Genomic DNA, 13,983 nt, shown 5'->3' with positions numbered 1-13,983 from the left:
GATGTTTTATTTAAGTGGAGATGAACCGAGGCACTTTTGCTACTTAATTAAAATAACATCACACTGTACGTAATGTTATCTTCAGCTTTACAGATGCCACACAGACAAGCGCATGCTGTGTGAATGACTGCAACAAGTGGTGCTTTCAATTACGGGTATTAAGATAATTACATCAGACTAGTTGGACCGCCCGCTGTGTTTTACTATTTGCCGTGAGGCGTCTTTTGTTTTTGTTTTTTTAAATCAAGTGAAGATGAAGTGAGGCGAGGGTTTCATCATTTCAAAGAATTTAAATCTTATTTTGTGTTGTTTCTGTTTGCGAACTGGGCGTCCGCGGCTTTATTGACTAAGTGACTGACTGACTGATATCCGAGAAACCAGTGGTGGCTAGTCAATGGGTGTGAATGCGTAGTTGCAGCGTTGAGTGCCATCTTTGCGTTTACTCGTCGAAAGGGAGGCCGAGCATTGATCAATGGTCCTGCAGAAGCTCGGGAATTACATGCAATCGCTGCAGTTACACACACACACACATTCAGGACGACGTGCGCATGCGCGGCCACGGAGAAACACATTAGCACGTTCCGCAAGGCTCCGGTATTAATCACAGCAGTCGTGCGGCTCTTCTGGCAAAACGCAAGTCGACGTACATTTTACACCCAGGCTGATATATACCGTACGGCGTACAACGGCTACTTTTAATGGCCTCTTTTATTTGCATACAGATGGATTCACATTTCTATTGCGATTGATGTTGCCGGCGGGAAGCGATATCCTTGCAGCAGGCGCGCTTTAATAGTGGCCGTTCCTTTAAAATGGATGTGGGGGGAGAAAACAATCCCCTTATGTCGGCAGTATGCTCAGAGGTTTCATTTTGTTTGTAACCTTTGTCGCACTCTAGACTGAGAAAACAGCTATTGTTCCCGTTGCAAGTTTTAATTATGCGAATACCGTATTTTAGTACGTGCAGGGGTTGGTGGATTTCCGGCTGACCTGTGCTAACGTCAAAGCACCGCTTGGCAACGAATGTCAAAGCCGCGGTATGTTCGATAACGAGCGCATAAAGAGTCGTTCCTTGAGGTGCTTTCACACAAGCAAGGTTTCCAGTTACCCAATCTTCTTTTTTTTCTGCGAATTGGCCTTTCTGGGAAGAAATCTGTTGATGTTAAACTCCGGGCCAGCTGGCACGGTTCTACCCAGAAATCTTGGCTGAGACTTGTCTCGGAGCGTTACACAATCCAGCTGTAATGGAGCAAAGAAAAGGGTCCCGTAAATGTGCATAAAGATCTAATATGCAGAAAAGGTCATTTGGTTCGTCTGCAAATCGCCAGGGAGATTAGTCACACAGTCCAAACATTTCTTTTTAACTTGACCGGAATGCTTTGTTTTCATACGGGCAACACAGAACCTATCAACACTTCTTTCATATAATACAAGCAGCAATCCACAAGGGGGTTGACTTTTCGTCATGTTTTGTGCTTTTGACACGGGGTCGGTCTGCTTTCAACGGCATTCTGTTGCTACGTCGGCGACTTTCGGAATGTGTCATTCTGTCCTCTTCTAGTTTTAATTTGTCTCAACCAGTGCGGTTTGTTTTGAAAGCTTGTTACGCTCATTCGCTGCATATTCCCTTTTTTTTTTTTTTTCTTTTCCACTGTGGGCTAAGAGGAAACGAAATGGGCGAATTATCAGCCATGGGCCTAAACCACGCTCTCAATTATTACTTTGAGCGCCTCGTTGCGTGTCTCCAGTCAAGAACTCCTCGGCCACATTTGCATATGCCAGCGCGATAGCGGCGCGTCTGCCAAACGTGTTCTTCTTGCTCATTAGCCAACCGCTGGCCTGTCGCTCTGAACGAGGTGGCGAGAAAGTCATTCGAAACGAACGTGAAACTCAAGTGAATGACTTCAGTGGCTACTTGAGATTTTCGATGTACTCGGACGTTTTAACACCATAAAGGAATACACTATATTCTTGACACTTTCATTCATCTGCAAGACTGTTGACAGGCCCTGAAAGGTCAATATCGATTTTTTTTTTCTTTTTTACCGATTGAAAATAGAGAGATGTTATTAATGCACTGAATAAGAACATCGTTCAATTTTTCTCAGTTGATGAAAGCAGTAAAATGTGTCGAATGAGTAGATGCATGAAGTACTGCGATGGAGAAAGCCATCATATCACCAAACTCAATTTGCAAATAAAAGTATACATTTTGGTAGCTAAATGAAATTAACTACTGTATTGAATGTCCACATGTGAAAGCTTGCTCACAGACGCTTTTTGAATAGCGAGGCTTCACCACATTGCGATATTGCCAATGTCATTTAAAAAAAGAAAATAAATAAATCACGTATGGTGGCGGCAGATGATTGACCGACCCCAGCGCGCCCCTCCGGTCAAGTCACAGTAAACCCGGCTCGCCTTGTCCTTGAGGCCTCGCGCATAATAAGCATGCTAATCGCTCCACCTGTTCTTGCCACGCGACTAGCACAGGGGCACAAACACACATGTAAATACATACACACATGCTCCAGTGATAAACACACGCGCACAATGTCACGCCGGTGTTGAACCTTGCATGCCCCTTCCTGCACTGCGACTCCATCCCTTCCTGCAATTTCACATCATTATAATGACATCATCATTTGTCTGCGCACGTGTGCACTTGTGTGTGCGTGTGTGTGCGCGTGTCTATGCGCAAGCCCATGTGTACGCATGCTATCTGTCTCGGGGTGGGCTCGAGGGAAAGGAAGCGGCCTCAAGGTAAGTTTGGAGGGTGACTGGCTCTCCAACCCTAACCTGCAGGTAGGAACGTGTACAATGGTGCTCTCTACCCACAAGTGTGAGAGGAAGTGAGTCCACATGCTTTTTTCTTTTTTTTCTTTCTTATTGCAGCTATGCGCGTTAGTGTGTGTGTGTGTGTTTGTTTGTGTGTGTGTGTGTGTGTGTGTGTGTGTGGACCAATCAAATGGTGGCGTCTGCATGCGCGTTGCCGCGGTAACCCCAGATCGGTGTGCATGTACAGTAAGTAGTAGCCATGGTAACCCGACGACTTAGCATGCATGTTAATGAATGTCTGTCTCTCTCTCTCCTCGCCTGGCCGTGACACCCACCACAGAGCACAGCTACACCCCAGGTAGGTCGCCCTGACGCACCCTTGATCTCCTCCAGCTGGTAATGCTGACGCCGTATTTCCTCAAATAGCGGGTGTTCAGCACCGACGGATGCCAGGCGTGCGGCCAGATAAATGGCTACCGCACCTGAAATAGTGGCAAGACAACGCCATGTGTTTTCACTGTAACACTTTACAGATGGCAGGCGCCGTCAAAGCCGAAGTTAAAAGTACATGGATTTGTACCTTCTGCATTTGAGTCAATAAGACAAAGCCAACCAGGCACATAAGCAGCGTACTCCAAAGAGGCCAGTTGCTGCATGCGTTTTATTTAAAAGAAAAAAACCCCACTGTGGTACAATAAAGGCTTTGCAAGTTACAGTAAATTAACACAAATTCAATTGAACTCTTTCAGGCACAGCGGTTACTGCAATGGACAGTTGATCATGTTATCAAATGTAAAAGCCTTACTCCTCACAGGCACCAGGTAACTTCCTCCCGTGGTTCAATAAATGAGCGCAGATTAAACGGAATTAGAGCCTTCCTCTTAATAGACACTTGTTGTGGGCGAGTGGACAGAAATGATGCATTGAACTCAGTAAGCACCTTACCCCCAATAGACACTTGGTACTCTGCTCTTGAGTAAGTGAGCCAAAAGGAAATGCATTTGTAGAAATAAGCGCCCTTCTCCCTGTGCAAGAAGTGCATTTGTCTCAGGGAGTGCCTGACTCCTAACAGACAATTGTCCAGTAAGTGAACACAAATTAAACCCATTTGTATAAGTAAGCGCCTTACTCGTAGTCCTTTGTAGTTGGCTAAATAAGCATAAAATGCACCTTACTAATAATAGACATGTAATGGTCGCTACTTTTAAGTAAATCAAGACAAAGCATGCGCTTTGGTATAAATAAGCACCTCACCGCTAATCAATGCCATGCTGTTGAGTAAGCAAACACAAATGAAGACCATTTGTCTCGTTTTAGCGCCTCACTCCTAAGAATCGCCCACTATGTGAGGAAATGCAGCATTCATTGCTTCTCTCGATCTATCTTCCTATCACATAGTCATCTGTATTTTCAGTTGCTCATTCCTTCTCTTTCATGTATAAAAGTTCAATTGCACTGCTTTGAGTTGTTTTTTTGTCTTGTTTTTTTTTAACTACGTCGTCATCCGTCATTGTTTTGGGTCTCCGACCTGGCCTTACTCGAAATGCACGGTGTGGCCATATAAAGGCTTAAAGCCGAGCCGGTAAGTGCCGCGTTTCTCTGTTTCAAGGTGACATGTTGTTAGACGCGCACTTAGTGCCAAGTATCCCATTAGCAGTCGGCTCTGGTGCTGCACCGGGACGAGTAAGTGTGGATGCCTCAGCGAGATCTTTGTAGTTGTAGTTGTTTCGACGCACCCGTCTAGTTTAGCGTGCCGCACGGCACACTTGACGCCCCCCATGATCCTTTGCTGTGCTGACTGTGCTCTTGTCTTCCTTTAAGGTCTGGCACACCTGATGATTGGCGACCAAGGTATGGGCTCTTTTTATTTCACTTCCTCTTGTTACTCTGCTACATACCAGCCACCCCCCCCCCCATCCCCCCCCCCCCCCCCCCACACACACCTACATATGAGCCCACCCCCCACCCTTGACCCAGCCATCTCCATCTTCATCACCACATGGCGCAGGGAGGAAGTTGTCTCTCTAGGCGCGGAACCAAGGTCAGTTCTTTCCTGTAATTGAGGTTTTTCCTCCGCTGCCTTCTCCCTTTTAAGCGATGCAGTGGAAACGATTATTGGCTTTTTAATTGAAGCCCAAATGGATGAGTTGAGCGTTGGCGCTGGAACTCATAAATACGGCTTTTCAAGATGATTTCAGGGGGGACGAGGGGGAGCGCAACTTCTGGCCAGCTCACTTAATTAGGTACAGCAGTGCGTCACCTGGTCGCCTTGTACCTCGTTCAGTGACACGGGAGCGCCTTTGCATTGCTTGCCTGCCTGAGATGCTTTTTTATATATGTATATTTTTGGGCCTTTATGCTTCCACCTCTGCAGTCGTCATCATGTGTGTGTGTGTGCGTGCATGTGTACGTGTACACGTGGACAAATGTGGCAACTCTCCCGGTATGGGCATTCATCCCCGTGTTTTTGCCGCCTTTTCATCGCCTTCCCATGATGCCCATACACTTGTGTTGGGGTTCTGGGGGCGGGTGTCATGTCTCTCCGAGCAGATGTTCCCGCAGTATATGAAAGCAATTCCGAGTTAGTCTGCTTCCCCCCTCCCCCTCTTCTTTTTTTTGAATGCGGCCCAAAAACAAGTCCCACTGACTCACAATGCCAAATGTTTGCATTTTTTCCCTTCCCTGTGCTGTCTTTGGACTGCTCACTGTGTGAATTTAGGAAAGCTGCGAGGTATTTCACTGATTTTCCCTTTTTGTGGCCCTCAGTGGTTTTGCTATGCAATGCACTAATACCATCAACAGGGGTGGGCATTCAGCCTGTTGCGTATAATAATGGAATACCCAAAACATTACTTTTTTTTTTTGCATGTTTAATATTTTACTTTTAATAATTAGTAAAAATTATAATAATTAGTAAACGATGAATTATAATTAAACAGTGCAAATAAAAGAATTCAAATGATTTGACTGTTACCGTTATCTAATTTACACCTTTTAGACTCAAATGTATTTTTTTATTTATTTGAAACCTAATCTGCCAATCAGCTGTCGTAATCCAACGTTGCCCGTGAGCAGCAAAGTTTGCCCACCACTGGTTGAAACTTTCCAGCTCATCGCTTTAGTGGTATTAATATTTGAACATGCAGGTAAGCTGCTGCTGCATGCGCGTGCGCATAGCGTGCATGTGTGAAGTTGCCCATACGCGTGCGAATGATTGGGAGCGCCGTTCTAAACGGTAGGTGCCGCGCCGCATGACTCTGATGAATGCGCTGATTGGCCCACATGACCTCCCCCCGTCCCACTGCGACCTTTGATTGGACAGGTCAACGTGATGACGGTTGCCACATCTCCGATACGAAACGCCCGGTTCGATGAAAGAACTGGAGGACCGAAATAGCTTGAATGCCGCGCAAATGACGCCCGTAATCAGCAATCACAGCGTCACGATTCAAAAGCTTTTTTTCTGGTTTTTGGATTGCCGACTGTATTTGAGTGCGTGAGTCGTGTGCCGCCGAGTCCTGGAGAAGAGAGTGCCACTGAAAGCGAAATTCCTTCATCCTCCCCTGCATTTTGAAATACTTGAACCAGGGCTATTTTAGTTAATGAAAAGAAAAACCAATATAAAAGACAATTGTTTTTTTTAAAAAAGATAACTAACCGAAACGAAATCGATCACTCCAATTATTTAGGGCAAGCTAGCAACCGTATAAAAGTTGTGCTTTTGTTTTAACTCGTCCTGAGTGTGAAGCCTAAATGCCACACGTGGTCCATAAGGGCGTATTGTGCCGTGTCGGGCGTACTGAACGCTACCGGCTTTTAGGCTGGTCCCATCGTTGTTGTGTAACGTGGCAAACTAGATCAGACCAGTTTCTTGTTTGGTGGAGTAGAACTTTTCTGCAGGGTTCCGGAGCCTCCTCCGCCTGCTCTATCTGCGACCGAACACACACGGCCGTGTCTGTGCGACGCGAAGGTCGTAAAACGGTGCCGACGGAGCCTCGCCGAGGTTAGCTGGGCGTGAAGAGGCTTTCTGAGGAGCCCGCAAAGCCCAAATGACTTTTTTTGAGTGGGGGGGGGGGCTGAGTGTCTTTGAAAGATATACGGCACGTGTGTCTGCGAGCGGGAGAAATTGAGGAAAAGGCGGGGGAACCGCGGCGGTGATAAAGCCAGCCGGCTCGCCTCCCTGTGATGCGCGGCGACCGGCGGTATCTGCAAAGGCGCAGCAATGCTGCCGTCTGCCCTGCGGGGCGTCGCTCCTTTGGCCCCGGGGGATGACGGCCCTGATGGCGTGTCCCAGACTTTCTCCTCCTCCGTATAAAACATTGCTATCTTTCCGCCGCGGGAAAAAACACACCACTTTGAGTGAGGGCGTGAAAACGCTCGCACGACAGAGAGGCAGCCTAAGTGGATTTTTCATTTCATTTCGCAAAGCATCAAGAATCCGCGCATCATTTCTTCTTTGCATTTTCTATTGGCAATCCAAAATTCCAAAGCGACAGCTTGTTATTTGTGTTTAAGATCATTTGTAGTGCATTGATGCGTTTTATTTCTTGAGCATACAAATGGCGCTGCTTTTTTTTTTTTGCTTTTTTTTCTTAATCGAACACAAAATAATGCCAGCTTGTTCACATTTCATGGTTTGCGTTTTGGTTGACTGATTGCGAAGCAGCGGCCTTTACTTGTCCGTCTGTCTGGCCGGGGAATCGTCTGCAAAGTTTTCCGGGGTCAAGCGGCCATTGGAGCGGCGACTCGGAGCGTCTCCAACAGCGCCTTGCGTGTCATTGGCTTGTTTATCGTGATAAATTTTGCGTGCTACCTCTAGAGTCCGTTTGTCCGGCTAATAGCGCTCGTTGGTGGAGGGTTCTCCACATCAAGCTGCGCGCGGCGTAGTGAAGTGGTCAGCGAGGTGACCTTTAAACGTGTACATGAAGCGGGGAGACCAAATGACACACGCGCGCTCGACGCTGGCACACAATAACCTTTAAAGAGTGCCTGCTGAGTAGGTGAGAGTGTGTGTGCGCGCGCGCCCGTGCGTGTGTGTAAATATGCATGAGTCAGACTGCCCGCACAAATTCTTCACGGTCAGCAGACGAAAGGCGCGGGAGCGAGGATGAGGTGCGTGCGCGCCGGCCCGTTGTGCGTGCCTGATGTGAGCGTTTGCAAAGCTCAGGGGAGGCGGCGGGTTGTGAGTCATCGCTTGTGACACATAAAGCGTCGGCAAACCGAGCCAACCCCCCCCCCCCCCCCCCTCGCCCCCAACACGTTTGTCTTGTGACGAGCGGAGCGCACAGATGGACGGGCGCTTCGCCGGCGCGTTTGTGTCAAAATCGGCCTGTTGTCTTTTCCTACCGCCTCCTCCTCACTCCGGGACACACGCACGCACACGGAAAGCTCTTTGCTGACTCCGCCATATGCCCGCGCGAGGCCGGTAACAGGCGCCAAGACGCAGAGAACCAGTCGGTACCAGTAAGGTACAACATGTCCTGTACCTCTTACTCATCCTTATCCCGGAGGGCTCATAAAAGTCGCACAGACCTGATTCAGGTTTCATAAGATTCAGCTTTGCTGAGGCTCAAAGGAAGAAAAATGGTATTCGTCATAGAAGTTTTCAGGCAACCTGTGGGAAAATGAAAATTAAGTGAGCTAAGATACAAGCTAGGCGTCATTAAATAGATCTTAATACTCACTCACTGCCACCATTTTGACATTTTCAAGATCCACAGGATGGTAAGTTCAATGATATATATTTACAGGCCAAATCTACCGAAAGAAAGAAAGAAGTTTGATTGTGACTTTTTTTTTTTCCCCCATCACATGACACTCTTTGGAGCCCAGTATGAGTCACCCCCGCCCCCACCACTTCAGAACTAGAAGGGCCTTTGTTCGTTTATGGCAAGCGGTCCGTTTGCGCGTTTATCCGAAGTACTTGATTGCGTCGAACTTAAAGTCGGCTTTAAAACAAATCTCACCAAAAGTCAAAACACTGAAATCATGCCGATGTCGTACCGCTGCCACACGGCGCCGCGGCTAAAAGTACACCGACGCGACACTCGCACGAGTGAGTGAGCAGCGGCTGAGAGGAGGTGTGAGGGCATTCCGGTGTTAAAAGGCCGAGTGTGGACTGATGGTTCGCTGTGATTTTTGCAAGTTGAGGCTGTGAAAATAAAACTGCCAAGACAGAGCGGTGCCCCCTGTAGTCATTGAGACTGCTGGCGATAGAGCTCAAACCCGAGCAAAAAAAATTTCTGAAATATGCCGTTGGTGAAGATGAAAATGAAATATGTATAATTTGCATTCTCCTCTGTTTTTCTGGCAGAGCGATCCTTTCCGTTATAGTCTACCTGTAGCCTACGACAGCCACTCGTATGTTATTCGGGCTCGTATGCCAGCGAATGTTAATGAGCCTGATGTGAAAGTGGTTTGGTGGTGTTGAGTCATTTTGATGACTCAATACTGTTGCTTATGTAACATGGGCTGGTGATTGTGCACATGCTAGATGCATTGCGGAGTTGCTTTATGATCGGTTCTGTTCGTTTGCAGAATGTCATCATTCGCAGCAGGGCTCGAATTCCCATGTAGTATTGCAGCGCCATGATCGTACTACCGTTTTTTTTTTTTGGTTATTGTTTTATTTTTACAGTCATTTATATTGCATGGGTTCAAGATGTTGTACATGTGAGATTTTTTAATCGCAAAATTCAGATATTTTCTCGCAAGGTGTCATTCTTGTAACAGTTACAAGATTTTTTTTGGTGTCATTTTTATGAACAAGCATACATCGTTAATGGGCGGCATACAACCATTTAGAGGCACCTGTAGATAGACAGCAGCCATTGTGGCGCCCGTTAGTCGGGGGGGGGGGGTAGCAAAGCGATGGTGAGCGCAGATACGGCTGGAGAAGGTCGGAGACACAAAAGGGAGACAGGAAGTGAGATTAGACTGCAGGGATTCTCTCTCCTTGGACGCGGTTGGGATTCATCAGCGATGCAGATACCTCCCCCAAGCTGCTGACGCACACACTCACTCACTCACACTCCTATTGTCTTTCACACGTTTTTTGGATAGCCTCATTGCAGGGTTTCTTCCACTTGTTCCTCCACTCGCTTATGTGTCACCACAAAGCTTTTTTTAATTTTATTTTTTAGATTTCACTGCATCCACAATGCTACACTGAAGCCTTTCTGCAATCGACGATTCACTCCAGTGCCCCATCTGGCATTTGAAGTTCATTTCTTTGCTGTTTGCCAGAACGGGCACACACACACCCACACGCGCACAACAAAAACTCAATTATTTTTGGCGCTTGTCTGGCATTAACACAACTGAAATAGCCGCGGCATCCATTAAGGACCTATTTCATTTCCCCCCTCACAGAAAGAGGTTGCTTATTATTTGCGAACAAGACGGCTTCATCAAGTGTGTGTGTGTGTGTGTGTGTGTGTGTGTGTGTGTGTGTGTGTGTGTGTGTGTGTGTGTGTGTGTGTCGTATTGTACAAAGCATATAGCATCCGGGGCTTGTGTGTGCATGTGCGCGCATGTGTGACTAAAAAGGATGAAAGTAGCTGTGATCTTATCCCACTTTAAGACAAACACATTGTTCCGCCCGCAGACATTGTCATGGAAACAAGCCGGTTTCCCTGGGTACCGACGGGGATGCGGCCAAAGCGGGGGGGTGAACGCAGATAGAGACACCCCCCCAAAAATACAAAATGGAACAAGAACTCAAAGATTTAATACGCCGCTAAACGCACCACGTATCGGAAGAAGCCAACCTTGAAATGCGCAAGACTTGGTGGTATTTCTCAGCTGATTTATGCGCCCGCTGCCTTTTCCTCCATTTGGTCCCTGTGAGCTACAGTCCAGAAGCCACTGTGAGCTCGCCGCGCCTCAGTAGATCTATAGATCAATAGAGACGAATTTTAGCACAAGTTGTAACCCACCAAAATGGGAGGAAACTGCATGCTTGACACATCAAACAGGCGACGTCAGTGAAGTAAAGAGCGAAGCATCGTAATATTGTTTCCTGGCTCAATTTATCACGTTCACCAAGTGTTTAAAAGCGATGACCGGCCGCCGCCAAAGCTCATATGCTCATTCCCGCTGCTGTCCGCTTCAACCTGTGAACATGTAAAAGTGATCGGCACAATATTTCGCATTTTATTGACACTAAATGTTGAGCTCCCGTTACGAAATGCATCACCTCAACAAAACGATACCTCGCGTAATCAGCATCTTTTTGACTGACACGTTAAACATCCAAACGACGGCGGGAGCAAAGACCGCTAAAATCCTCCTTCAAGCCATTCACGCCACGCCCCCTCCCCCCCACTGGCACTACCTTGGTCAAATGACAAGTACGCTTTCGTGACGCTTTGCACCGAAATGGTGTTTACGGTGCAAAATGTGCAGCCAACGTATTAAAACAAGTCAACCTTGAAATTCACAGGAAGCCCCTGAGCCCTTTCTTGTTTTTCTCAACCGATTTTAAATGCCCCTTGCGGGGTTTTTTTTTGGTCACCGTGCCGCGCAATCAAGGAAGCCGCCATTACCCGGTGAATCGATACGGATTCCTGACGGCGGCCATTTTAATCAGCGCCAATCAGCGTTACTCACTTGTGTCGCCCGTCGGCAAACTGAGTCTTCTTGGCCCTGACAACAAAAAGCTGAAATTAGTTACTTCATGGCCGATGAGTAGTTTTGTCTTATAACACATTCAATGAGCAACACCAAATGAGTGCTTTTACTTTGGCTTTGGATTGCCTGCTGTGGAGATGCCACAAGATGGCAGCAATGCATCTTTTTCCTGTTAGATCAGACTATGGCCTGACTTTAAAAAAAAAAACAGAAAAACTCCTCGCGTCACGCCAACATATTCCTTGGCCCTAATATGTCACAAGAGGATGCCGAATAATCCAGTTTGTCATGTATTTTTTTGACAAAAGAACATGAACATTCATTATTAGGGCAAGTGTTCTAACATATCGGTAGTTCGTGTAGCTATTTTTACACATGAATGCCACTTAAAAGCCCCTTTTTATATAAAAAGTTTTGGTATAAAAAAAAAAAAGTCAGCAAGAGCCAATCTGTCCAGCGCCGCAGCGACAAGCCAACATCCTCTCGCACGCAGCAACGGGTGAGTCGCCGCCGTTCTTCTCGGAGAGCAGCTGCCAGTGACTGACTTCTGACAGCTTTGATTTTTATTTTTATTTTATTTTTCCCGACAGTTTACCCGCCTCGCATACATTTACATACATTTGCAAGCCATTGCTCGTATATCTGTTTGCGCTAGTTAAGCGGATAGTTAATCCACCTGCCGGTTATTAAAGAAATGATGCCTTCGACAGTGTGTGGGTGTTTGTGTTTGTGTGTGTGTGTGTGTGTGTGTGTGTGTGTGTGTGTGTGTGTGTGTGTGTGTGTGTGTGTGTGTGTGTGTGTGTGTGTGTGTGTGTGTGTGTGTGTGTGTGTGTGTGTGTGTGTGTTGGCGGCTGATAGCAAAACTGCATCGTGGGCTAAAAACGAATGGAGGGTGGTGGGTGGTGTAGTGGGGGAATTGCAGCGTGCTATCTCCACAATGACAGGGGCGCTTTGATTGAAGCCCGCCGCACTGGGATTTACTGTAGATGGAGCAGAAGTTTCCCCCCCCCCCCTCCCTCCTTCACCTCTTCATCCATCCATCCATCCTTTTCTCTCCATTTTGTTGGCCGGCCCGCTGTCTTATTAAACACCCCCTTCCCAAACACACCTCGCCACCATCAGGTATGGCGTAATGTGCACTCCCCTGATGTGCGCCCAGCCGCCTCTGTCCGCCATTTTGATTCAGTGCAGCTGTCTGTGATCATGTACGCCTCACTCGATCACGCCCCCCCCCCCCCCCACCCATCCCTTAAAAAAAAAAAAAAAAACACAATCACTCGGGTGCCAGGGAAACGGGGAGAAATTAGACTGAGACAAAGACATATGATAAACAATAGAACGCGGCCGAATTAGTCGCCTCGACAAGTTCCGGAATGCCCAAGTTTTGCAATTGGTGAATTTAAGGAAAGTTTCTGGTAAATTTCTTTGTAATGGTAAACTGGATTATTTTGAAAATACAATAATCCCTCTTAATGACGTGTGACTTTAAAAGGCAAGGCATGGAAGTCAGTGTCACTGAACATATTGTAATGTGTGTTTGCATACACGTGCCCTTAAGAGGCGGGGCCTGATGTGGGAGGCGTGTGATTTCCGTACGTCTACGTTAGTGTCTGAACGTGAGCCGTGGCTGACGGCAGCATGTGCGCGATTGTGCGCTTTGTGTTCACTGTTCTCCCAGCATTTACTAAACTGCAAAAAAAAAGTGTTTCGGTTCGGTGACTTTTCACACGTGACCTGAGTGAGTCGAGTCCAGAAAAAAACATAAAAAGTGATGGCTTAAAAAAATAAAATTATCAGAGTAAATAGCAGGGGTGCAAACGACATTGTGGGGGGGGGAGCACTGTAGATGGTTTGATTTCCTCCCCTGTGCACCTTTGCTTCAATTTATTTTCTGTACAGCTGTCCATGATAACGTGTGCTTCCCTCAGCCAACCTCTCTTTGTCTCCTGCTCTCCATGGAGAAAAAAAAAAAACACCCAGTTGCCTTGGAAACGGTGAGAAATTAGCTGGTGGAAAAGACGAACGAGACAGAAAGCTGCGAGTTGCTTGTTAATTTCCGGGATGCCCGTTTATGGTTTGATTTACTCGGCTGATTTCAGAGATCTGTTTCGAGTTGCGTTCTGCATGTTTGAAGATTAAAAAACAAAACAAGCGAGAGAGAGAGAAAAATGTGCACAGTCTGAGAACTGCACACTTTGCCGTTAAATTGGTTTTCTCCATTGCGGTTTTCATGTTTGTTTTGGGCACGTCATGCTTCATAAGAACTGCGGTGTCGCATGAGCGTGATGAGCCTCATGTGACCTTTGTTTGTGTTAAATGACTGAATTTTACAAAGCTTCACGATTGTGTTGATGCTTTATGATCCTCTCTACCTTAAGAGCTTTTCTGACATCTTGTGGCAAATATATGCAATTCCATTATGGGTGGCCGTCAGTTATTTGGGGATTTTTGCCCGCCGCGGCGGGACTCGTCCCTATCGCCCAGCGGAATGCACTGGTACAGCGAGTTGTTGTAGCGAGTTGATCTGCGATTGGATGCATTTTCCATCCGCTTCATAGCGTCTTTTTTCATGGC

General features: G+C 46.9%; 1 protein-coding gene across 6 annotated transcripts in view; it reads left to right on the top strand.

The window, feature by feature from the left end:
• LOC147190136 (neurexin-1a) overlaps positions 1 to 13,983 on the top strand; it is a 53,742-nt gene that overhangs the window by 8,427 nt on the left and 31,332 nt on the right. For 3 of the 6 annotated variants that reach the window (XM_086139057.1, XM_086139060.1, XM_086139055.1), the window contains exons 3-4: positions 3,119 to 3,136; positions 4,600 to 4,629. The exons of 1 other annotated variant lie outside the window; for it this stretch is intronic. In XM_086139057.1, the coding sequence (XP_085995183.1) occupies positions 3,119 to 3,136; positions 4,600 to 4,629 (48 nt within the window). Of the gene's footprint in view, positions 1 to 3,118; positions 3,137 to 4,344; positions 4,361 to 4,599; positions 4,630 to 13,983 lie in introns of all 6 variants that reach the window. 2 more of the 6 variants (XM_086139061.1, XM_086139056.1) reach the window with 2 other exon arrangements.

The sequence above is a fragment of the Hippocampus guttulatus genome, chromosome 19 (genome assembly GCF_054856545.1).
Source record: "Hippocampus guttulatus isolate MCC_2025c chromosome 19, RoL_Hgut_1.0, whole genome shotgun sequence".
In the NCBI taxonomy this organism is placed as follows: domain Eukaryota; kingdom Metazoa; phylum Chordata; class Actinopteri; order Syngnathiformes; family Syngnathidae; genus Hippocampus; species Hippocampus guttulatus.
This window is presented reverse-complemented; position numbering and strand designations above follow the sequence as displayed.